We start from the raw sequence: 26,507 nt of genomic DNA, 5'->3' as shown, positions 1-26,507 counted from the left end.
CTCTTTTCCATATTTTAGATGACATCTGGTTATGTTGACACCTCATCAAATGGAGCGTCTCCATGACAAGCCCCGCCTAGACCACAGTTTTTGTGTTGAAACCAGTTCTTGTGAAAAAACATGTCTCATTTGGAATCGGGAGGTTGTTTTTTTTTTTCTCCCTAAAACAAAAAAACTGAAGCCGGGGGTCACGGCTCGATGCGAGCGTCTGTGTGGGGTCCCGGCCAAGAACAACAAGCCTTTCGGGGATCCGATTTCAGGCACGGCAGGAAACGACTTTCTGGGGCTGGACTAGGCTAGGCTGGGGGATTCACAAGCAGATTTTCGATGGAAGTCGAACTCAATCTCAGGCTCCGTGGCGGCCGCCAGGCTCACTTCCGGAGTAAACAGAGCTTGTGCAGAACACTCGGGTCGTACGAGTTCAGAGCTTTTGTTGACGTTGGGCCCACCTGAAGGACGCCGATCGCGACATGTGTAAGGCATTAGCTCTAGCTAACTCCGAAAAAGATTTCACGTCTTCCGTTGAACACAGACTCGTCCTAAGTGATGGCGAAAGACGGGACATCCTCGGTGCCATTAAAGCAAGAGAGAACCTACCCAGAGAGAACTGCCTACGCCAAAAGTCCATTAGAATCACAAGTCAGCCAAAGTTTCACAGGACTCGATTTCATGCACAGAATTTGTTCAGGAATGTTCAATAATCCAAAGGCCTGTGACCGGGAAATGGAGAGTTCACACTAGAAAACAGAATGTCTTTGAGGTTATCCGATGTCCTTTGGAAGAAACTGGTATCGGCGACCGCTCGAGAGGTGAATACTCAGTCTGAGAAAAATACATCATGATATTTGATACCAATGTTCGGGTATCTACGTGACATGATATGTTTCCATGGTTATGTGCTAGTTAGACAGTAGGACGCTATTCTTGGTCCCGGTTGTGCAACGAAGGCAAAACAAAAGAATGCTCCGAACAAATGCAAACGTTTTCAAGTCCACGAGAGTTTCCATCGGGTGGCGTCCAGTCAGTAAACATACAGAACAGACAAAACATCCAAGCTGACAAAGACCAACGCCACCCGATGGTCGGAAATGACTAAATTTGACGGAAAGGAAGGCTTCGGACTGAAGCTCATAACATGCAGCGGCGGAAGATCCGAGCGCATTCTTCAGAGATAACGAAGAGGAGATGAAAGACGACTGATCTCTATCGAAAAACATCAGCGACGCCGAGCGTTCTCTTTGAAAAATCTGCTTTTGTTTGCTCTCACGCCAGAATAGCGTCAGGCTAACACTTTTGAGCTTCTCTCCACGAGTTAGATTTGGCAAGTGGACGACCCATCGGATCAATCCTGGGGCATGAGGGTTTTCAATCATTGTACTTTTTGCCGTTTCCTAATCTTTATTCAAATAGAAATAGGGACCCAGCAATACTTTTGGACATGACCTTAAGCAACTCTGCTATCCTTGGTCCATACGCAACATCTAAACATCATTGGCGGCGCTCCCTGTTATTTCGCCCTTTTTGTGATTTCTTGTTTGAAGCGTCTGCTTCTATCTTCGCTGTTTTCGTCCCGTTTGACAACGACACTTTGGATGACTTTCTATCCTATGGTTATGGCTTTTAACGCACAAAAACGCGTTTATTCGAGGAATCGACTCCTTGCCCTAAGATTTCTTGTGCCGGCCTGATGAGGGGGCCCTGTCGTTGATGCAGAGCCGGAGCTAAGGCTAAGCGGCTAGCGGCATTATAAGCCTTCGGTACCGTCTGTAATCATGGTAAATGTGAACTCTCTACCAAATAAGACCCACGAACTGGCTGTGCTGGTGAAAAACATCAAAGCGTACTGGGAGTGCAGTGGCTCATGTCTAGCATCTCGGACGCTAACGTGGAGCTACCCGGCTTCAGCGCTGTTAGGACAGACAGAAACACAAAAGCCTGCGGGAAGCGGAGAGGAGGCGGACTCGCTATCTACGTGAACATGAGGCGGTGTCACCCTGGGCGCAAAGATTTCCATCTGCTGCAGGGACGTCCAACTTTTGGACTAGCGTGTGACGTCATCCACTCCATTGTAGCCAACTAAAACACAGCACCCCGGGGCCATCCTGTTAATCTGTTAATAAACAACAAAGGATACTGCTGGAAGTGTGAATTTCCCAAAGGGGATGAATAAAGTATCTATCTATCTAGACATCTATCTATCTATCTATCTATCTAACCATACAGCCTATATGATTTGGGGAATGTGGGAAAGATCTATTCCCGAGTCTTTTTCAGGAAGCGTTCCCAAAATAGCTGCGCTCGAAAGATGCTAGTGACCACAGCGGTCGTCTTCAATCTTGTGCATGGTGGGAGGTCGTGTCGTGATTAATTTATGGCAGAAAGTGAAAATCCACCATCTGGAGATCAGTTGGACATCTTTGGAGGTTGTTGAGAAGGAAAAAACTCAAGTCTTTGGAATCTCCGAAGAAAGTATTTGTCAGCAGTCCTTAGAGGTTGCATCGTGGGATGTGGTGTCATGATTTTTATGGCAAAAAGCCCAAATCCAAAATCTGGACCATGACATAGTTCAGTAGACACCTCGGGACGTCGTCGCGAGGGGACCAGAGAGGGACCGTAACTCAAGACTTTGGAATGTCTGGAGAAAGTATTTGTTAGCAGTAGTTGGCAGTCGTGGGACGCCGTGTCATGATTTAATAGCAGAAAGCCTGATTCCAAAATCTGGACCTTGACATACTTCAGTGGACACCTTGGGACGTCGTGGCGAGGGGACCGGTGAGGGACAAAAACTCAAGTCTCTGGAATCGTTGGCAGTCGTTAGAGGCTGCGTCGTGGGATGCCGTGTCATGATTTGATAGCAGAAAGCCTGAATTCAAAATCTGGGCCATGACATAGTTCAGCGGACACCTTGGGACGTCGTGGCGAGGGGACCGGAGAGGGACCATAACTCAAGACTTTGGAATGTCTGGAGAAAGTATTTGTTAGCAGATGTTAGCATTGGCCCTCGAGAGCAGCTGGCTGCATACTCGCTCCCTCACAGCCAATGAAGTGAGCTCATTCGCGTCCTCAGAGACTCTTTCTCGCCACTCAGTTTGTAAAGGTTATTTAGTGTTCGGAGCGGCCGCAGGAAGAGAGCGGCCGGGCCCCGTCCCTGCTCGCCCTGACACAGAATCCGTTGTGCTCTTGAGCTGCGTCAGCTTTTTGGAAGGGCGTCCGGAGGGGGGGGGGCGCTCTTAACCCATTCCCGTCTTTCCCGTGAGCAAGTACTTCATCTGAACTGCGGTGCGGACGGCGGTTTGAAGCTCTCCCCGCCGCCTGGCATCCATTTTCCGTCTTAAGCAATCTCCACTCGAAGATAAAAGCAAAGTCTTGCCAATTTGTCATGAAAATCCGTCAGGCGTCCTCAAAACACATTTCTGCTTTTGCACAGAGAGTCCTTTCAGACTCGAGGGAGCTTTGGAAGCGGGGTGAGATCACTTTTGATTTCTTTCCATTCCCGTAAATAAAAAGCGATCCCGATCGCTGGCAGGAAGGATTCCCGGCACGGTCCAGCTTACGAGCAGGGGTCAAAAAAGAGCATTGGAAGGAGGGAGCCTCTCTCTCGCCACCAGACCGAGAAAGATGTGATTAAGAGCTGCTGTTGAGGAGAAAGACCGAGCCTGGCAAAATGGCCTTCTATCGGGTCTTGTCTTTCCAGAATGTTTGCATTTTGGCAGCTTGTAAGCCGGACTTGAGGTCGATCGTTCGTCTTCGGGTCCCAGGGTGCTTTGCGGCATCAAAATAGACCGGAGGAGGAAACTTAGAACAGGATTAGAATTAGAATATACCTTTATTGTCATTGTTACAAAATTGTGACAACGAAATTGGACGCGGCACTCCAGTTTCACATTTTACAGTGAGGATAGAAGAGAACAAAGAAGATGTTTGTATTGTCCTTGTAGGCTTTGTTTTTCTCCGGAGGGGGGTGTATGAGGGACAGACAGACAGACAGAGATGGTCGGATCCAGCTAGGTGGGGGGGGACCTGTGTTTATTCCCCTGGTTGCACATTCCACGTATTGAATGAATTTGGGAAGTCCTTAAGCATGCCTGACTAAAGTCGATGATAAAAGGGCTTCCCCCTGAAAAAGTTTTAGACCCTAGAACTTGTGTATAATTTCTTGACTCCACACATCACAAAAATAACTAAGATTGTTTTTTTTGTCATCTATAGAACATAGCCCGAGTTTTATTAATACCATGTCAAATTCCTTGCTCTCTGGACTCCCCTAAAATGAATGTCCTAAGGTCTGTTTTAAATCGATTTAAGAATACAGTAGGGGCAGCACAGCCGCACAGTGGTTAGCGCCTGTGCGACACAGTTCAGAGGTCATGAGATTAAACATCTTGTGTGGAGTTTGCATGCTCTCCCCGTGCTTACGTAGGTTTCCTCCGGGCACTCCGGTTTCCTCCCACATTCCGAAAACATGCATGTCAGGTGAATTGGTCGGTCCAAATTGTCCCTAGGAGTGAGTGAGTTGTCTGTCTCTGTGATTGGCTGACAAGCAATTGAGGGTGTCCCCTCCCCACTGAAGCCCGAAGATAGCTGGGATGGGCTCCGGCACCCCCGCCACCCTACTGAGGAGAGGCGGTGCAGATCATGGATGGATGGATGGATATTGAGGTTATTTATAGCAGAGTGGAGTGATATTTGAGACCTGGAGACGAGAGCCGATACGTCCTGCAGCTTCTTACTGGTCCCTCCCCCGCTTTGTTGCTCGGGGAGCCGAGACGGAGCGATAAGTGGAAGGTCACGCCGAATGAGTTCCGTGGCGTTCAGGAATGCGCGGAATGCTGGGCGCTTGGCGGCAACCAATGGCGGCTCGCGTGTTCCCGGCGTGCACTTAGCGTGTCCGAGCGCGAGTCACGCTTGAAAACGCGCCGTGGTTAGCGGGGGGGGCCCGACCCGGCGCCCCCCTGAGGTCAGTTGAGGTGCCCGCGGACCCGTTCTCAACGGAGAGCCGGCTCATTGTCATTTTCCGGCAAAAGGTTTTCTTCTAAAATGTGCAGTTTTTTTTTCTAGCTAACTATCCGGCTACCTTTTTAGCTTTGTAGCTCGCTATCCTCCTCGATTTTTAGCTTTGTAGCTAGCTATCTAGCGCACCTTTGATCTTGTTTTGCTTGTTATCTAGTTTTTAAAGCTGGCTATGTAGTTGGCTTTTTACTCTTTTAGCTAGCTATAAAGCTTCCTTTTAGTTGTTTTACCTGTTTACTTTTCCAGCTAAACTACTGTTGGCTATCTTTTTAGCATTGTAGCTCGCTATCCTCCTCGATTTTTAGCTTTGTAGCTAGTTATCTAGCTCACCTTTGAACTTGTTTTGCTTGTTATCTCGTTTTTAAAGCTGCCGATTTAGTTAGCTTTTTACTCTTTTAGTTAGCTATGAAGCTTCCTTTTAGTTGTTTTTCTTGTTTACTTTTCGAGCTAAACGACTGTTTAGCTAAGTAGCAAGCCGTCGAGCTAAGTCTCTTATTTAGAAATGGGTGTGAGAGTGGGTCATGAGTAACAGAAATGATCTCTTGGCTTGAAAAAGTTTGGAGATCCCCGATCTTTAGCATGTCCGTAGCGTCCCTTCCCGAATCCCGTGATTTTTTGCATATATATCACCCACAAAGGTTTCATATCATCAAAAGCTTTTCATGATCACAAAGAGACAACCCAAGGAAATATAAACTATCCTTTGCAAATGTTGATTCCATTTATTAAAGGCACGCAGAAGACATTTGTTGCCCCTTTAAGGCTGCCCTTAGGAGCCGGAACAGAAAAGAAACGTTTTTCATCATTGCTAATGAGTCTTTTGCAACTTTGAGAGGGAATTTTGGCCCATTCTTCTCATATCAGATAGTTTATTATCACAAACTGCCCGTTTAAGGTCCCACTATAGCATCTTATTCGGATTGACTCCAGATTTTGACTTGGATACACCAGAACCTTCATTTTCTGTTCCTTATCTTCTCTGTTCCTTTATCTTCTTGGCTCATACCTCATTGTGAATGTGTAAAACTGGAGTGTCATGCCCAATTTCGTTGTCACAATATGTTAACCCATTTTGTAACAATGACAATAAAGGTATATTCTATTCTTCTATTCTATTCTATTCTATTCTTGTTATTGAGCTATTCAGAGGTGGAGATGCTAGTGTGTTTGGGATGGTTGTTCCTCTGCATGACCCAAGAGCGCTTCATTTTGAGGGCACAGACCACTGGCCGAACGTTCTCCTCCAGGATCTTCTGGTAGACATCAGGATTCCTTATTCCGTCAAGAACACTTAGTTGTCCTGGTCCTGAAGCGGCAAAGCAGCCCCAAACCATGACAACCTCAACACCATCCCCTTCCAAAAAGTCACTTCTGGACTAATCAGTCCACAGAATGTTCCTCCAAAAGTCTTGAGGATAATCAAGATGCATTTTGGACTCTCGTGTTCTTTTGTGCCAGCAGTTGTTTTGGCCTGGCAGCTTTCCCACGGATGCCATTTTCGGCCAGTGTTTTTCCTATAGTGGACGCTAACCTTAGCGAGGCCTGCGGTTCCTCGGATGTTTTTCAGAGGTTCTTCTATAACCTCCTGGATGAGCCATCGTCGGACACAGCTCCAAAGTAATCTCAGTTGGTCGACCAATCTTAATAAGGTTTGCCACTGTTCCCAGTTTGCTTCATGCGTGGATAATGGCTCTGACAGTGGTTCGCTGGAGCATTACTGCTTTGTTTATGGATTTTCAGCACATTTTTCATACTTCCTTGTTAGTACATTTGTCACTTTCTTTCCATTTCAATTTTTGAGGTACTTTTCAATACGTATTCATTACCTTCAGTATTTTTTTCTTACTTTTTTACATTTCAGCTTTTTTGTGCTATTTTTTTTTGTACTTTTTTATATTTTGGGGTACTTTTCCATACTTTTCAGAACTTTTCATCATTTTTAGTTTGTTTGTACTTTTCTCTTGCATTTCTTTTCTTCTAGTCCTTTTCAGTACTTTTTCGTACATTTTGATACTTTTTTTTTTGTATTCCAGTGATTGTCTGTATTTTTCAGTACTTTGCGTCGTTTTTTTATACTTTCCAGTACCTTTTTTCATACTTTGAACAACTTGTCAGTACTTTTCATACTTGAGAGCATTTTGGAGTAGTTTTTTGTCCTTTTCAGAACTTTTGCTATCTTGTCGTTTTCAGTACTTTTTTTCAGACTGTCGAGTATTGATTGTCCTTCAAACACACGATGTGCAACGTAGTAGTGTTGGCTCTTATTGTTGGAACGAATGTGGAGCGGATTTCTCTCCAGCCATTCCATATTTGGTCATGGCATCCAGGCCCGGCACAAAAGCGCATTTTTTCCTCTCGATGTCGTCCCGGAAGCCTCGGGAATCGCGGATGAAGAAAGACAGAGACGGAAGAGAGGGAAAGACAAAAGTGACGTTTTGGAGGCAGACGGCGTTTGTCGTTCGTACGCCTCTCTCGGCGTAAGAACGGAGAGAGAGAAAGAGTAAAAGGAGAAAAGGAAGGAAGGAAGGGGTAGAGAGAGAACAAAGCAAGCAGGAGAGAAATAGAAAGAAAGAGAGAGGGAGAAAAAGAAAAGAGAGAGAAATACTATGACACTTGCTTTGCGAGTGGTGGACCTATTTGAAATTGCAGCTCGTTTTTCTCTTGCACTTCTCTGGGGCCGAATTTGAACCTTTGGTTGACGCCTGGGGTTTCGGGTTTTGGGTTTAGGGTGAAACCCTTACCGGAAGCCTAAACTTGTAGACTGTGGACTGGTGGGCGTGAAGGTTTTTGCGAACGAGGACGGGCGGACGAATCCTCTCGCGACTCGACGGGGTCTTTGCGCCGACAAAGGGTTCAATGTTCGATTCCGGGGCCCCTCCTCGCCCACTCCTGACTTTATTTGGACCCCCGCACCAAAATAATCAGCGCCGACCGCAGGGCAAAGAGGGAACAACTTCTCCTTGTCATGCAGGGATGCTCTTCTTAAAGGGACAGTGTCTGATATGTTTGTCTTCTTTTTCCTGTGATTCACTATTTGTCTTATTTCTTAGTTTTTTTCCATTTTTTCTTTTTCCTTGAGTTTTACTTATTGGCGTATTTCTTTTTTTTCATTTCTGTCTTTTCGGGGTCCTTTTTTTCTTTTCTGATTTATCTTCCTTTCAAAAGTAATAAGGTGTGTTTGGGTCCCTTTGATTCTCTGTATTTCAGGACTCGTTTTCGGTGACGGAATCCGTCAACATCAAGTAGGCGACGCACTTTCCCTTTAACTTTGATATGGAGGCGGGGGCCTCAAACTATCTAGGGGCCCCGAGTTTGAACCCCGTGGTTTAGCCTCCTTTAAAATGTTCCTATTGTGTCACGTGTGGGATTTGCGGACAGGATATTTTAGCACTTTGCACTTTTTGATTTGCGAGGTGGGGCCGCTCCGACACTGCCCGGGCTTTATGCGCCCCCCCCCCCCAAAATTGGAGCTGGGGGGCCCAGGGACACAGAGGCTCTTTCATTTAGCATGCATTAACGCCAGTCGGGGCGTAGCCCCCCCGGCACCCTCTCTTGAAAAAAAAAAACGTCCCGGTCAAAGACAAATATGTGGGCTGCTGGGCATATCCTTGCATAGCATGCTAATGTGACTGATGTGACTGATGTTTATTCTACGTGGAATAGTCTTTCTAGCCCGGTGCTTCTCAATTATTTTCTCTCATCTTGCTGCTGCACGATTGATTCAGGACACTCTCATATTTTTATCTTCTCATCGTTACGTGGACATTATTGGGAAACAAAAATGTGGTTTGAAAAAAATCTTTCTTTCAGCATGAGTAGAAGTCCACCTTTGCTGGCAGTTGAAAGCCTCTTCCTCTGCATTTTGTTGAAATACCATTGCTTTCAGAGAAATTCTCAAAAGTTGTACGGATTCTAGGTTGCTCAACTTGGACTGCAATGCCATTGAGACGCATGCAGAAAAAGAGAAAATAACGGCAGTGTCAAGGGACCGGACCGAATCGGAGGCAGGAAGGATGAACTCAATCGCGTAACAACCAATTACTTTTATTTAGCAAAGTAAAAGTTGTCCAACACTCGGGGAAAAAACAAAACAAAAACAGGCTTACAGGCAAACAGGAACTAAGACTAGTGATATTCACAAAACAGGCTTTTACTCAAAACGTGCAAACACAGCTTTCCTCCGAATCAAACAAAACAGGACAGCGCAAAACAGAACAGAAAATGCAATGACCCAGCAACCGGCAATACCCAAAAACCCCCCTTAAGAAGCAAACACGCAAATTAGGCGATCTGCTTCAGCCGGTGCCCAGGGGGCGGGGCCAGCCGGTCGCCACGGCGACCATGCTGGACATGACAGGCAGGGACTGTCATGATTACTGATGCAAGGCACCTTCGGCCGCCACGTTGGCCACGGACCCTGATTGGCTGTTAGACTCTTTTTAAACTCCCGCCTCCCTGAAACACTTTACATAGAAAACTAAGAACTGAGAAAGCCGAATCCCGATATAAAACGTATACAAATAAATTGACGTGAATAATAAGAGCGAGCAAGAAATGATATTATACCAATTTATGACATAATAACATAAGTAATATTAAAGGTATTTGGGATATATTAAATAGTAAAATATAAGGAAAGAATGTAAGTAATACATATCCAAACTATTTTATTGAAAATCATCATTTGAATCAAATTGTGGAGAATTTCAATCGTTATTTTGTAAATGTTGGACCAGAGCTGGCTGCAAATATCCCAGAGTGCAGTAGTCAACAATTTGAGTCACCGATATAATACAATCATAGACTACAACAATTTGTAGATAAACATCAATTGATGAATGAAAGTCAATATTTAGAGCAAACAGATCAGCAACAATGGCTATTATTGATGCAGTAGAAGAAATCCCCCATAGCATAGAAAAAAAGAGACACGCAGTCGGGGTATTTATTGACTTAAAAAAAAGTATTAGATACCATTAATCATAATATACCATTAAAAAAAATGGAAAGATACGGCATCATGGGCGTGGCCTTGCAGTGGATTCAAAGTGATTTGACGGGAAGGAAGCAATATATGAAAATGGGAGAGTTGTCATCTGAAGACTTGGACATCTTTTGTGGAGTACCACAGGGTTCAATCCTGGGTCCAAAGTTATTTCATTTATATATTAATGATATTTTTAATGTTTCAAAACTAGTCATTTTACTCATTTTTGGAGACCTTGCGAAACCGCTGTTGAAGTTCTTGGTGGTAGAAGCAAAGGCTGGAGAAGAACTGCTTCTTGAAAAAAATTCAAATACCAGAATATTCTGGACACCATTGTGATGTAGGCAAAGGCTAAATTCTGGCAATCATAAGCAATCGTCACGGTTGCCATGGTGCCCAATTGGCCCTGCCCGTGGACACCAGCTGAAACGCATTGACAGATTGCTCCCTGACTACTTAAACGCTGTCCTGTGAGTGGCCTTTTGTCAGAGCATCTGCGAAACTCTGTTGTGATACGTCAAGCCCTGAAAATCTCAGTTTTTCCTGTGTTTTTGCTCTTGTTTTGCCAAGCCCTGTGAATCTCCATTTTTTGCTCCTGTTTTGATCTCGCCACGATCTGTTTGATTTTGTCCACTTCCTCGTCCCGAGCAATCTACTTCTATGACCAACGATCTTTCGATCGAGTGTGCGCTTCTTTCTCTTCTCCCTATAAACTGTGAGTAACGTTACGCGAGTGGGTTCTGCTCCCTGCTTCCTGTCCTGGTCCTGACAATCGTTTTTGTGAGGCGTAACAAAACTTTACAATAGGTTGGACCTTCTTATCTAAAGTCTTCCCTCCTTGTCCTTCTTGCAATTTCGAAATCCATTGAAATGTTCTCTTCTAACAACTGAATTTCCCATCTTTTCCTATCTTTTATTTTAAGTGGGACTTTTCGCTGCGTGGAACTTCTCGAATGGTGAAAAAGAAAAATCCCAACGTACTTCGGAAAAAAGCCCTGCAAGTCTGGAGGCGATCCCGGCTCGAAGCGATGGCAGAGCGACCATCTTGAATCCATTTTCCGATAAATAAATACTTTGCGGCCCCCGAGCGCTTTCTCCGCACGTGTCTCCGTCACAATAAACTGCTGCTTGGGTTTGCTGCAGCTGGCTCAGAGGATGTTTTCCATCCAAAATTGGCATCATCCTCGGGCTTTGTCTTTAAAGGGCCGGTAAAAAGAACCAGAATCTTCATGCCCATCATAAAAAGCGGTCACGTCGACCAAATCTCAGAACAAGTTTTGATGGGGGGCGGCGCAGTGGTTAGCGCGTGTGCGGCACAGTTCTGAGGTCATGAGATCCAACCTCCTGTGCAGAGTTTGCATGATCTCCCCGTGCTCGCGTGGGTTTCCTCCGGGCACTCCGGTTTCCTCCCACATTCCATAAACATGCATGTCAGGTTCATTGGCCTGGCCAAATTGTCCCTAGGTGGGAATGAGCGACTGAGTTTTTTGCTCCAGCACCCCCGCAGCCCTACTGAGGATAAGCTGTGCAGAAAATGGATGGGTTTTGATGGTTCGGTTGGGCTCTCGAGCAGACGCTCTCGTTCGGGGTTCGAATGATGTCGACCGGACCTCCCTGGCCAATGATTGGACTTCACAAACCCTAAGAAGGGGCCGAGGGCCATCTGGGAAGAATCGGAAGAGCTGCCAGAAAAAATGCTTTTCTTTCATGACAGAACATTCGAAGGGGCGGAGCGTTAGCCAGAAGACGAGTTATCGGACGAGGAACTGAAAAAGAAAAAAACGTCCTTCTGACTCTTGTCTTGGACATCAGAGAAGCTTAAGATAAGACCGGCACTTGTGTCGCTAAAGCCGTCACAAAAAAGGAGATCCATCTGAAGTGGGTTTTCCTGAGAAGTTTCGGAAACCCTAGAAGAGAGTTCGATGACTACGTCGACGTGCAAAGGATCCTCCGACTGGGTTCAGGACTGGATTCATAGAGTTCATCCAGCTCCAAACAAAGACTTACTCCACTACATATAGACTGGAGATCAAAGTTAGAGAAGAACTCGTAAAAATTGGACTGCTCAACCGTTGAAGGACATTTTGTTGTATTGATACTATGCTACTACGACCTATTTTTCACAAAATATCTAAAGGCCTTTCATCATCTCAAATCTTTTTCAGAAAAGCCTCTGATCAAAATGGAAGACCAACAATGACTTTGGCACGGAAAATAAAAATCAGCTATCAGTATCGAGCAATCATCTCATTAGAAATCGAATATTAACACAGGAACGACCACGGGATGGCACTTGTCTCTCACACTGCTTTAGTGTGATTTTGGCCCATTCTCCTTCAAGCCTCCTCCACAGTCCTGGGGATTGCAGTGGCTTTCCTATGTTCTGGTCCGGAGCCTTTGCTCCGAAAATGCCGGTCTACTCGTGATCCCAAGAGCCAAGAAGAAATCTAACAGTGTTTTCCATCGGGTGCCTTGGTGCCGTGGAATGCTCTTCCCCCTGAGATTGGATCTGCAACCTCGGTGGAAATGTTTCAATCTAAGCTTAAAATACACTTCTATTCTATAGCATATGAATAACCTATATTTTATATTGACAATATTTGCCCTCATGTAGGTTTTAGATCATGGGATGGGGTCACAATAGTCTGTAGTTTGCAATAGTCTTTAATCTATGCAGCCCTTTGAGACTCTTTGTGATTAAGGGGCAAACAAATAAACAGGACTTGACTTGACTTGACTTGATAGATTGTCATGATTACTGATTCAGAGCACCTGCGACTGCTTAACTAACAGCTGATTGGCTGATGCACTCTTTTTAAACCCCCGGCTTCCGAGAGGAAGCCGTCAGATCGTTATGCGAACTGTTGCCACCAGCTCAGTAAGCCCTTACGTCCGACTGCTCCTGCCCTGCTTTTCTCTGCCCGATCCTCGTTGCCAACCTGTTTCCGGGCCTGACTTTGCCCTGTTCTGCCTGCCTGCCTGTTACCTGACCTGCCCGCCTCCTGCTGCCGACCTCGTTTCTGAACTCGACACCGCCTTTACTCTCCAGTCCCGGCCAGCGACTAGTAATTCTCGCCCGTCTCCGATCCTCCTCGCTAGACAGGAAGTGTCACTCCTCTTGTCCGTCAGCCATGGGATGGTGGAAGCAAGCCCCGCTCTCCCTCTTTATTCATAAAAACTGAGAAAACGAGCGCTATTCCATTTCTACAACTTTGGATTCGGTGGCCGATAGCAGTTTGCTGCGGTGTGAAAGCGTCCGCTCGACTCCTAAGATTGTGTTTCCAATAAAAATGCGTCATTCCGTCGTGACATCTGCTTCGAATTAGCGGCGTCGGAAAAAGCTCTTTAGCCGCTTTCGTGAGCGCCGGCTCCGCTCGGCTGGATTAGGTCACGCCGAGAACGCCGTCCCTCCGTCCGGTACCCGTCCCGCATTCCGTCTCGGAATATCGTTCTAAGGAGAGTCGAATGTCGGCCGTCTGCGTAGAAATTGAAGAGTAACGTTTGATGTTTAGGATGAGGAGCAGGATGAAGCTCAGAGACGGGAGTCACACTTAAACCAAGGAGGCTTTTTGGAGACTTTCTTGAGCGAAACGCTAAAAGCCTTTCTGGATTAAAGGCAGACATAGTCCAATAAACTGTCACGGTTGCCACGGCACCCCATCGGTCCCCGCCGTGTCGCGCCAGGTTCTGTCACGGTTGCCACGGCGCCCGATTGGCCCCGCCCATGGACACCAGCTGAAACGCTCCCTGACTACTTAAACGCTGTCCTGTGAGTCGTTTTTGGTCGGACCCTCTGCTAAACTCTGTTGTGATATACCAAGCCCTGTGAATCCCCATTTTGCCTGTGTTTTGTGCTCTTGTTTTGCCAAGGCCTATGAATCTCTGTTTTTGCCTGTGTTTTGCTCCTGTTTTGTTCTCGATCTGTTTGATTATGTCCACTTCCTGGTTCAGATCAATCTACTACCGCGACTGATCCCCGGATCGAATGTGCGCTCATTCCCTTTCTCCCCAATAAACTGTGAGTAATGTTACGCGAGTGGGTTCTGCTTCCTGTTTCCTGTTCCGGTACGTGACATAAACAGTTTCTATCAGTTTTTCTTTTGTTCTCCTTTCCCCAGAGGCAAACTTTCACTGTGATCAGTGTCTACCTGAGAAGTTTATTCTGTTACTAATATTGGACACCCGCAAATGAGATCGCATGGGATGCTACTTCCTTATTTTGACTATGATTGTGCACTGTTGTCGTTTGTTGACCGTCACTGTCTAAAAATTGTGTTGTTGTTTTTTGGATGGTCACACGCTTCAGGGCAGGTCCACTGATGCAACTGAGGAGATGTCATCAAAAGAAAGGGCCTTTAGAACAGGTTGTCATTTTTCATCAGAGGTTTTCCTGTTTTCCTTGAGAGTTTAAATCCATTGATGTCTTCTCTCCTCATTTTGATTGCCACGTTTTCATTAGGTTTTTTTGTGTTTCTGGTCATTTTTGATTGTTTTTTTTTAGGTTTCAGGATTGTTTTTTTGTTTTGTTTTTTTGCTAATCATTGTTCTTTGATTCCACACCCTTTGTGTCAAATCTGCTTTTGTAAACTAGGAGATGTAGATAAAATAAAGGGCTTGGGGAGGGGCCTTTAAAACAGGTTGAAACTTCTTATCAGATGCTGTCTCACCTTATCTTGAGTGTCTACTCAACTATGAACTTGTCACGATCTTCAGAAATCAAGAGAAATGTACAGAGGCAGGGTGTTAGGCAATGAAGTTGCGGTTGCACGCTGATCCCCAACAGCAACGTCGATGTCGTTTGGGAACGGGCTCCAAATTCTTCCCGTTCTGGCTCATTCGGAGACGAGACGGCGTGACTTAAGAGTCGGGTTATGCGGAGCGAGGCGCTAACGAGGCTGCCAAACACGCCGCCATCGCTCGCGCTTCCCAGAACAATCTGCCGGCTTTTTGGCAAGGCCTCAAAGACACCGGATAAACTGCCGTTTTTCTTCTCTGTTGACGTAGGACGAGTGAAGTGGACGGAGCGAACGTCGCATTAGAATGCCTCACTTGACACGGGTTGACTACGGCTCGCGAGCTGACAATTAGAAAGGGGTGCGCTCATGCGAGCAACTGAAACTGGTCAACTCACCCTTTTGGTGGAGCATTCCTGCTTCAAAAGAGCAAAAGTCTTCGTCATGAATTCCCCGATTCATGGAAAATGAACACTCGCAAACAACTTTGTGATTATCAAAGCGATAGCACCATCTATTGGAATTGCAATAATTGAAGTGGATTTTGCAATAGAATGTGCCTGTTGAGACGTAGATGGAGTACCGCTAACGCTACAATGAGAGTCTTTGAGTTAAGGAGTGAAATTGGTCCACTCAAAGAGCAATTCAAGTGATGATTAATCAATTCTTAATCACAAGTATGAAATGAATGAAAAAGAAGATGGATTTCAGCCAGGTCAAATAAGTGAAACAAGTTCTTAGACTTCCTATTAACTTCATAGGCGCCGCCGCCAGCGGCAGCCTTTCTAGCAGCTCTGTGTTATTTTGAACTTTTTGTGATTTATTGAATGAAGTGTCTGCTTCTATTTCGCTCTTTTTCGTCCCGTTTGACAACAACACTTTAGATGACTTTCTATCCTATGGTTATAGGTTTTAACGCACAAAAATGCATTTATTTGAGGAATTGACTCCTTGTCCTGAAGAATTCTCGTGCCTGCGTGATGAGGGGGCCCTACCAGCTCAGTAGCCTAGATGGTAAGGCGCCCGTTTTGAGACTGGGAGGTTCGGGTTCGCGCCCCGGCCGAGTCATTCCTAAGACTTAAAAAGTGGTCGGCGGCGCCCTCTGTTGGCTGCGGCTGCATCGGCTCGCTACAACGGGTCATGTGCAATCGACATTTCGTTCTGTGTACATTGTTACACAGAATGACAATACAAGGAAATTATTATTATTATTATTATGGATGCAGAGCCGGACCTAGCTAAGCGGCTAGCAACGTTATAAGTCTCCGGTACCGTCCGTAATCATGGTAAATGTGAACTCTACCAAATAAGACAGAGGAACCGGCTGTGCTGGTGAAAAACATCAAAGCGTACAGGGAGTGCAGTTTGCTGTGTTTTACGGAAACCTGGCTCAGGAGCTACCCGGAGCTACCTGGCTTCAGCGCTGTTAGGACAGACAGAGACACAAAAGCCTGGGGGAAGCGGAGAGAAGGCGGACTCGCTATCTACGTGAACAGGAGGCGGTGTCACCCTGGGCACAAAGATTTCCATCTGCCGCAGGGACGTCCAACTTTTGGCCTGGCGTGCGACGTCATCCACACCTCTGTTGCTAAACTACAACACAGCACCCTGAGGCCATCCAGATCATCTGTTAATAAACAACTGCTGCAAGGAGTGGAAGTGTGAATTTCCCTTCGGGAATGAATAAAGTATCTATTTATCCATCTATCTATCTATCTTTCCGAGTTATTGACCGTGTGTTGATTTTGGCTGGAAGGAATCTGCTGTCTCAAAGCACTTTTGACGACTTGCGTAAAGGAGTCCAACTGGTCACGTGACTCAGCAGCTGAAAAGGCCGAGTCACGCGTTTGCTTCGGGCCCTTCCAAATATGAGCTTCTCCCCCAAATGTTTGACAAACACTCTCATGCGGTTAAAGAGGACGCGCCTCCTCCTGTTTCCCTTCCAGAACATTTCACTGATTTTGAGCGTGGATTTTCTGGCTCCTCGCAGCTCGGTTTTCCATTGCACAATCAAACTTTTGGGAAATGTCCCCAGTGGGCCTCCAGACCTTTTACCTTTCGCATTCTGTTAAAAGGGTTTTGACTTCTTTGGTTTTCCTGCAGTCGAGTCCCATTTATTTGTCTAGGGCGCGATCGCAGATGGATCTCCAACGGCTGCACGGGCGCAGGGTTTTTTAAGGGCTGAACGTGAAAGCTCTTTCTCTGCCCGAGGCCCTCTTTGTCTATGGAACGGCTCATAAAAAAACAGTGCTCTTCCTTTGATATCATTCCACCTGGAGTCTGCCCTGCTCCTTTGTCTTCTTCCCTTCCTTGCTTATGTCAGGAACCAGAACTGGATCAGGACCCAAATGCGTGACGTTCTCACACAAATGGTAATGGTCTATAGCGCTTTTCAAGTCAATAAAGACCTTCCGAAGCCCTTTACAATGTGCTTCACACTTACCCGTTCACACACACACTCACACACCAATAGCGGCCATGCAGCCATGCAAGGGGCCAACCTGCTTATCGGGGGCATTAGGGATTCAGTAACTTGCCCTAGAAATGGGGAGTCATGCACGTTAGACAGCGGTCTGGACTGGAAATACAGGTAGTCAGAGACCGACAAGATCGATCCCAATTGCCCGAGTCGATATCGGACAGATGGGGTCGATACCGGACAGACAGGATAGATAATGAAACAGGATATCGAAAATAAACGGGACAAACAAGACCGGAACGACACTGGAAACCGATATTAAACAAGACAAAAATAAACGGAAAGCCGATCCGTCAATGAGCCGCAGCCGGCGACCTACGGGCGGGGCCAATTGGGCACCATGGCAACCGTGACAGCTTCTTTGCTCGGACCCATCAGAAGATACATACGTCATCTTTTGTCGATTGAACGTTTCTATGTTCTGTATGACAACAATATCCATCAAATAAAGATAATGTGAACAAGAGTGATTTTAGATCATGCCAAAGCAAGGACAAGTCACAGCGACTTAGCAGTAAAAAGCTCAGGTCTTCTATCCTTCTCAGGGTTTCTTCATTTTCCTCATGTTGAGGTTTTTTGAGTTTTTCCTTGCTCTGATGTAGGTTTTAGATCAGGGGATGCTGTCATCATAGTCTGTGGTCTGTGCAGCCCTTTGAGACTACCTGTGATTAAGGGCCAAACAAATAAACAGGACTTGACTTGACTTCTAATATCTGAGAGGACTAATCCAACCTTTCTATCCTTCTTCAGGTCAACGGCGAAGACCTCTCTAAAGCCAGCCACGAGCAAGCGGTGGAGGCTTTCCGGAGCGCCGAGGATCCCGTCACCGTCTGCGTTTTGCGTCGGCCGCCCGCGGCGCCCCCTACTGACGTGTCCGATGGCAGCACCCAGACCGAAATCGGCATGATGGCTTTGGAAGATTATCTCCTACCGGACGAGTATGTGCATATCAGTCACCCACTGGACAGGTTCAGAAGCGAGGTCAATTGCATTGGCCTGGCCGTGGATCAGGTAGTTTCGGACTTTTGGGGAAACTGATTTGATATATTTTGCGGTTGAACCAAAGAACAACCTTCGTGGGTCGCAACAAGTCGCTATTCTCAAAGAGCATCATTGGTATTTTTTTCGAGGTAGGCACCCCGGTCCTCGAAGGGAGCATGCCCTGCATGTTACAGGACATTCCTCTCCTTCGACTGAGGTGATTGCAATCACCAGGATCACGAAGAAGCTCCTCCACAGCTTGCTAATGAGCTGATCAGTTCTATCACCATAGTTGAAGACCACGCGGCATTCGAGGACCGGGTTGCCCACCCTTCTTCACGGACACAGCTCTGCTTTTCATAACCGTAATCCAGAGTTTGTCTGGGGTTTTACAGGCTTCCTCCAGGACTGGATTACTTGGACCCCAACGACTTCCTGGACGGAATTCATCAGGACACTGAACGGGAGGACCTGGAATATGAAGTAAGCATGGGAAGCAAGTGCAAAAATACTCCCAAATTGCCCTTTTTCTCCAATGGAGAATGATTCGGTCGGCTAATCGATCGAAACGGCCATGGAGAGGGTCTTCCGGACCGAGAAAAACGAGTGCGCTCTCCACAGGAAGTGGACCTACGCCGATCCGATAGCCGAGGGAAACTGGGTCTGACCGTCTGCTACAGAACCGACGACGAGGACGAAGCTGGAATCTACGTCAGTGAGGTTGTCTCTGCTTATCATTCAAAATACTTTTTGAAATCTTCTATTCCACTTGGACCGAGACCATTTTTTGTGTCGTCCTGTTTTTTGACGACCCTTTTTCGTCTTCTTCAGATCGATCCCGATGGCATTGCCGCTCGAGACGGCAGAATTCGAGAAGGGGATAAAATCGTCCGGGTGAGTGCGGTCTCAAAATATAGCTTTCTTGCAACCGGGCTGGGTCTTGGGTCTCAAAAGCTCATTTGAGTCACAAGAAGAATGGCAGAAATAATGCTGACACTGAAGAAGCTCTCTATTCTCTAGAGGTTAAGGCTAACTGCTGCCCAGTAGGAGTAGTTTGTATCGCCACATAACGTGCTAGCTTAAGTCTGCTATCTTTTGATGTAACATTGTTGCCAAAGTAATGCTCTTCTTATGCTTAAAGATCAACGGCATCGAGATCCAAAACCGTGAAGACGCAGTGGTTCTGCTGACCCGTCAAGGCCACCAGAATCTCTCCCTATTGGTGGGCAGGCCACAGATCCAGGTGAGGTACACCTTTCGGACCTCAGCGGATTTTTTAGCTCGCTAAAGTTCATTTTGATGGCGTTTCAGCTGGACGAGGGCTGGATGGACCACGACAAGAACGATTTCCTGGACGAGCTCCACATGGACATGCTGGAGCAGCAGCACCATCAGGCCATGCGCTTCACGGCTAGCATGCTACCGACGGTACTTTGCATTTAAAGACACTCTCAGACAGACTTTTGGGTCCTTTTTATAATTGATAAAAACTGAGAACTTGATTGCCACCCGTTTCTTTGTCCCTATGAAGGAGGACGGCGGCACCACGGACACGGCCACGCTTTTTTCCACCCTCCACGAGAAGGACAGCGGCATGGGACGAACCGACGAAAGCACTCGTAATGACGAAAGTTCTGAACAGGACGAGCAGGCGACGCTCTCACGCTTGCCAAGTAGCACCACAAAACCCACCGATAGCAGAGACGTCCTGGGCGCGTCTTGGGCTGAACACGCCGATGCTGACTTCCCGGACATCACTGCGGACCAATGCCAGCGCTTCCAAAAGCTCCTGGAGCTCAAGTGCCAGACAGGGACTGGACCCGACCTAGCGGACGAGGACCTGGAGCTGCTCAACACGAAGGCGAATTTCCGGACCGGGAGCCCGGACGGCTCTGGACCCGACACGTCGGACGAATACCAGCGCTTCCGAGAGCTCCTGGATCTCAAGTGCCGGATGGTGACTGGACCTGACTTGGCGGACGAGGACCTGGAACTGCTCGACCCGGAGTTGAACTTCAAGGCGGGCATAGTACCGAACCCGGCTGACGAGGACCTGGAACTTCTAAACCGGGAACTGCGCAATATCGAGCTCGAGTGCCTGGACATCGCCCGGGCCCACAACGCGTCCTGGATCCTTCACGACGACGACGGCTTCCGCAACTATAACACCAGCGCCGACGGGCGGCGCCGCCAACTGGCCGACATCACCGAGACCTCCGAGAAGTCGGACAAGGACAGCTCCAGCGCCTACAACACCGGCGAAAGCTGCCGCAGCACGTTGGAACTGTCTCCGGACGACGCTCGAAAACGGAACCCGCAACCTAAAACCCCGTGCGAGGGCCAGGGGAGCGGCTCGGGACCGTCCCGCTCGCCTTACAAACACGCCCACATCCCGGCCCACGCCCGTCACTACCGCAGCTACATGCAACTGATCCAGCAGAAATCGGCGGTGGAGTTCGCCCAAAGCCAGGCTAGCCTTTTAGGGCCGTTCCGCGACCCGGCCCCTGCCGAGTGGAAGGTCAAAGTGCGCGGCGACGGCAGCCGCTACATTACCAAACGACCCGTCCGGGATAAACTCCTACGGGAGCGCGAACGGCGCCTCCTGCAGGAACGCGGCGGGATCGCCACGACGGACGACGACGCGGCGAGCGAGCTGAAAATGGGTCGGTACTGGAACCGGGAACAGAGGCGTCAGCACGCCGCGCGGTCCAAAGAACAGCGGCGGCGCCGGCAGCTGGCCCAGCAGAACCAGAGCCCGCAGAAGGAACCCGACATCCTGCAGCTCAGCCACAAAAAGATGCTGAAGAAGAGGAACAAGAAAATCTTGGACAACTGGATGACCATCCAGGAACTGCTCAGCCACGGGACCAAGTCCCAGGACGGCGCCACGGTCTACGCCGACCTCTTGTCCGTCACCACCGTCTGAGTCCCGCCCGCTCGCTCTGGATTCTGTCAAATAACGTTGCCACCGACGCGTCGTGGAGGTCTTTTCGAATTTGACGCCGTTTGTTCAACTTTGACCGCGTTTCCTTCTTTGAGCAGTAATCCTTTCTTTTCGATACGATGTACCGTTTCCTCCATTAGCGTTCGACGTAGAGAAACATCAAGCCGGGGAAGGAGCGTGCCTAATGGCTTCCTCCGAATATCATTTCACAACAAATGATAGAGAGGGAAACTGTAGAGAAAGCTACTTTTTAAACATCAATGTTTCAACCTAAATGTGTACAATGATCAATGCACCAAGTGCCTCTGTAAAGCCGTATCCTATTTTGGCTGACATAAATATGGAAAACTCCAACAGCAGTGGCTTTTTTACAAGCTCATGACGGCGTAAACAGTCCGCGTCCGGCCACGTGTTCAACATCTGGGATTTGGACCTGAAGAAATAGAGTTGAAGAGAGCGTTTGATTTGAAAACTTTTATTACGAATTGTTGGGAATTCAGTATCAAAATGTAGCGTTTACCAAATTGTTCAAATTGGTGATCTGACTCCTTTAACCAAACACAACCTACATTCACCCATTAATCCTCACTTGTTTCGTGATGGAAAAGAAAGAAAAGCCGTCACACGGGGGCAGATTCAATTTCATTCACAATTTAACTAAGTGCACTCCATCAAAAACGGACGAATTAATGACGTCGGAGTCTGTGTGAAGCCTTCTTCTGAAGTCCTTTAGCTTTGTCGTATTGGCCGTCTTCTCCCCGCATAATGATGTGCCGGCTCCTCCCATGGGCGTGCCAAGGAAGCGCCCCCTGGGCTTCACAATCTCATCCACGAGCGTCACAATGTCTGGAATACTCAAAACAACATCGAGCGTTTCTACGTCATCATGGCCTTTCTGCGTCCGGATGTGCTGATTATCGGCAGTGCTTGCATCGGCAATCCGATGATGGTCGGTCACGAGTAGCGGATGGCAGGAACGCGGAAGTGCCACTTATGTGTCGAGCGAGGGACGTCGCAGGCAGCAGGAAAACAGGTCAATGGCCGGGACGGGGGAGCAAGGGTAGTAACGGGTCCAGAAAAGAGGTCGGCAACAGGTATCAGGCAGGAAACAGGGCAAAAACAGATCGATGGCTGGGACAGAGGAGCAAAACAGAAACAGGTCCAGAAAAAGGTCGGCAACAAAGATCAGGCAGGAGAAAACAGGGCAGGAGAATGTCGGAGAGTACAAAAGCTTGCCTAGCTGAGAGCATAGGTTCGCAGACGGTGCCAAGGAATCAGTAATCATGACAATAAGAGCAGAGCATTACCTTCAAACACCCAACCGATACTAAACATATCTACTTTATTGACATAAGTGCATTTATCACAACAAAATCGATCATGTGATTTCCAAGAGACGATGTGCCGACGAAATCGTAAAATTTAATATCATTGAAAACTCATGCGGTAGTGACAACATACTCAGTGACACATTTAACAGAAATATCAATTGAGTCAACATTGGAAGCAGATCAAAATACATTTCGCCACAGATACATTCAACCAAAACAAATTTCCAGCCGTTTTTTTCCTGAAGCTTGAAATGAGAATGGACTGTGACGCAGCAGTGGTTAGCACAGTGACCCAACACGCGAAAGGTCCCCAGTTCGAGACCGGGTTGGCCTGGATAGGGATGGGCGCTACCGGGCCATACCTCCCCAAGACACACCACAGTAACAAGTTACGTTCTTCGGTAACCGATACCGAACGACACCTCGATACGGGTCTTCTTCTTGTGTGCAAAAAATGAGACCGTCCTAACAAAATAAATGACACGCTCTATCAAATCAATTCATATTTATTGGTTTGGCCTTTTATCACAAAAAGTCTCAAAGGGCTGTACAGAGCACAACTACAACAAAACAACGAGTAAATTATAACAGAAAGGAGGAAGAACAGAAATATGTTAAGCAAAATATGGAAAAATTCAATGTGTCACTTGGTTTAGAATCCAAATGCCAAATATGATTATATAAATGATATTATTGTAATGTAAAGTTCATACTCAGGTTAAAAAAAAACTATTGGAGTTAGATAGCTAACCAAAATAGTAAAAAAAGATACAATGTTAGCTCGATAGCATGCAGAACATGTAAAAAGCTAGGCAGATAGCTTGCTAAATAGCTAAAAATGTACAAAGCTAACTGACTACAAAGCTTAAAAAGTAGCCAGATAGCTAGCTAAAAAAAAACTGCACATTTTTTGCTCTTGTAACCCTTAATGGATTCAAGTTTTTTGTACCACAAGGAGGCAGTAGAAATTAAACACTCTGCTTTTATGAAACTTAATTTTTTTTGGTCCTGCAAATTATCGTGTTTTTCCTTACATTCATTTGGAAAAGTTTTGAAGAAAAAGTCTCCATTTTAAATCTGGATTTCCTATCATGATGAGCATCCGGTACATCACGGGATCACGCTGACATTATTTTGAAAACCATTTTCCTATTATACATGCTTCACATAGTAAAGACGATTTAACAAGAAGATTGGATATCCTGTAAAACGACAGAAACGAATAATAAATGATTGTTTTCTATAAGGACGAGTAGCCTCGGCTGTATTTGTTGGTGTTGTAGGGCGCCCTCTGTCGGATAACTTCGGGACTGACCGAGGCAGTGTCAATAGTCTGCTCACTTTTACCTGGTTGCGAGCGACTCGACGTTCGATTATTGTTATTGTAATGATTGTGTTTCAGCCTTTAAGAATATTTCTTCTTTAACAGCAAGCAAACAAGAACACGGCTCCATTGAATCCAACATGGCAATCGACAATCAGCAAAAACGAAATCTGGTGCGTGCGTCATGACGTCATTCAAAAGAAAACGTCTTACCGTAAATCCACGAGTAGGAGCGCTGTAAAATTGACAAATCTTAACACTACTGTTCTCAAAAATCTCTTCAAAGATTTTACACAAAATAATATTGAAAAAACTTGAATAAGAATATATGATTGTGTTGCACTTTGGCATGGCACTTTTTCACTTGTTTGAATAATCAAATCTATTCTTTTGAAAAGAAATCAATCTGTAATAAATGAATCCACAATTTGCATATTAAACTTGTATATTAGGGCGGGGGCTTTAAACCATTATCCCTGGGGCGGTGAGTTTGAGATCACGTTTAAGAAACGTGATTTTTGGAGAGGGCCTGCTGGGTTTTATGGCGTTGTATTCAACCTTCCCGACCCATTTTGGTGTCCCCAAAAACGTCATTACGGTAGCTTGCGTGCACTTTTCTCCACCGATGAGCAAACAAAAGGAAATTGTAATTTCCCCTGAAAAAAAGAACGTTACGTGAGTTTGAACACACAGAAATAGAAGGTCTGCAGAAGAGTATAGCATGAGCATCTTAGCTAGGAAACAGGTGAGATAAATTGCCCCAAGCCTGTCAGGACCAGAAAAGAGACAGGACCCACTCGCATAACGGTTCCCACAAGTTTTATTAGAAGTAAGGGAAAGGGTTGCGCCCACGATCCGGGGATTGCTGGACGCGGGAAGCAGGTCGCTCTGAACGCGGAAGTGGGACTTCTGTGGCGAGCGATGGCGGTGTCGGGAACGGAAAAAACGGTTCAGTCGCCGGGACAGGAGAGCAAAAATATGGTTGGGATCGGAAACAAGTCGAAAGCCAGGAGAGGAGAGCAGACGTGGTCGAGATCAAAACAGATCGTAGCGGGAGACAAACAGGAGAAAAAAAACGGGAAAGGCGGAAAAAGAGCTTGCCGTGTAAAAACAGAGATTCGCAGACGGACCGACAAAATGGGACTGACAGGACAGAGTTTAAATACTGACAGGGAGCCAATCTATCAACAAGCTGCAGCTGACGCCGCACGGGCGGGGCCAATAGGGCGCCATGGCAACCGTGACATTGCCTGGTACCTTGTCAAATTGAATCACAAGAACTAAATATGAACTTTAAGACATTTTTCTTAAGGTATGTCAAAGCGCTTCCAAAATTGGCCATTTGAAGACAACCCGTTTACAGCTCTAAAACCTCTGCCATTATGTATTTGACTTTGGACAATTTTTAGACATCGATGACTTCTCTTTCCGTTTATGTACACGGAGTTCCTGCAGCTTGAGGCAAGTTCAATTCAAGACTTTCAAAGATTTTTTTCATGCCTTTTGAAACAAAACTTAAGATCGAGTCGGCAAAGAAAAAAAGAACCACAATTGAAACAAAGAAATAGTTAACAGGGATGTTTACAGTACTTCATGAATACTCTGTCATAGGTGGCAGGTAACGACTCATTCCCAAAAAGAATCTCTTCTGCTACGTTCATTTTTATCATGATGCACGAAAAATGACTTTTTGCTCCTGTGTAAAACTTTATGGAAAATATAACATTTTGAGTAAAGCATCATAAAAACACATGCTTGAGGATAGAAAAACTTTTACTCCATTAATAAAGATTACTAGAGCTTCGTGTTTACATTTTTAAGTATTTCGGTAATCGGATTCAAGACATTGTAATGCCAATGGAGGCCTATTTTTAGAATTATGAATTCAATGCCTTTTAAGACTTTTAAGGATCCACCTTGTCAATATGGATAGATCTAAGTTGGGAATTTTATTGGCTGACCAATCCCTATTTGAATCGGTAGCTACTGACTGATATTCAGAGCCAAAGTTATGCGTGCATTTTTTTTCTCAATACGGGCCGACAGCCTATAGGTTTGTCACGGGTCAAGGATTGAGAATAGAAGTTTGCGATTGGTCAAGAGTGGTGTCGATCAAAAGGTCAGAGGCTCCCCGCCATATTGGAAATCATCTGACAAGTCTGATTATTCTTGAAGGGTATGATGGGACAAAACAAACTGATTACAAGATTGTCAAATGATGCAGGGATGCATTAAGGCAGATTTTTTTTTTCCCGTGGACATTATGGTGCGTCTTGGTGTCAATATTTAGACGGTACTGGATATGAGGAGGCCGAGTTTGTGGACAATTTCAGGGTACGTCATTGGTAAGCTATGGCAGCTTTTTGGTTTTGGGGTAGCTTGTTTCAGAAGGATTGTGAAGTTTCTGTGATGAGTACAGTTTGAAATAATATCTTGAATCCCAAAGGTTGGCGCTTTCCAATGATACGTGTTCTGATCCGTTTCAGTGACTGTCGACATCGTACAGACATTTTGTCTATCAAAAGCCTGACGATATTGTGGAAAGTAGAGGTATTTTGAGGGTACGTGACTGATGGGACATTGGCGGCCGACTAGAGAAAAACAAACCCAACACAGTATAAATGCCACTGTCTGCCCGGACAATTTCGGAACACGACCGAATGTTTGAGTGAAATAAACGTGTTCCCCTCTCAATTTGACTCTCTCTGCTCTCTTGTG

At 46.2% G+C, this 26,507-nt stretch overlaps 1 protein-coding gene across 2 annotated transcripts in view; it reads left to right on the top strand.

Moving 5' to 3' along the window:
* The window catches only part of pdzrn3b (PDZ domain containing RING finger 3b), a 45,491-nt gene extending 19,008 nt beyond the window's left edge, over positions 1 to 26,483 (top strand). The window contains exons 4-10 of one of the 2 annotated variants that reach the window (XM_088339101.1): positions 17,960 to 18,147; positions 18,586 to 18,673; positions 18,812 to 18,901; positions 19,022 to 19,084; positions 19,332 to 19,433; positions 19,502 to 19,618; positions 19,722 to 26,483. In XM_088339101.1, coding sequence (XP_088195227.1) covers positions 17,960 to 18,147; positions 18,586 to 18,673; positions 18,812 to 18,901; positions 19,022 to 19,084; positions 19,332 to 19,433; positions 19,502 to 19,618; positions 19,722 to 21,116 — 2,043 coding nt within the window. In that variant the 3' untranslated portion in view covers positions 21,117 to 26,483. Of the gene's footprint in view, positions 1 to 17,959; positions 18,148 to 18,585; positions 18,674 to 18,811; positions 18,911 to 19,021; positions 19,085 to 19,331; positions 19,434 to 19,501; positions 19,619 to 19,721 lie in introns of both variants that reach the window. The other variant, XM_088339100.1, reaches the window with a different exon arrangement.
* Positions 26,484 to 26,507: the final 24 nt, after the last annotated feature.

The sequence above is a fragment of the Urocampus carinirostris genome, chromosome 6 (assembly GCF_059441175.1).
Source record: "Urocampus carinirostris isolate Australia breed hairy pipefish chromosome 6, RoL_Ucar_1.0, whole genome shotgun sequence".
Lineage (NCBI taxonomy): Eukaryota > Metazoa > Chordata > Actinopteri > Syngnathiformes > Syngnathidae > Urocampus > Urocampus carinirostris.
The sequence above is the reverse complement of the archived record's forward strand: the minus strand, read 5'-3'. Positions and strand labels throughout refer to the sequence as shown.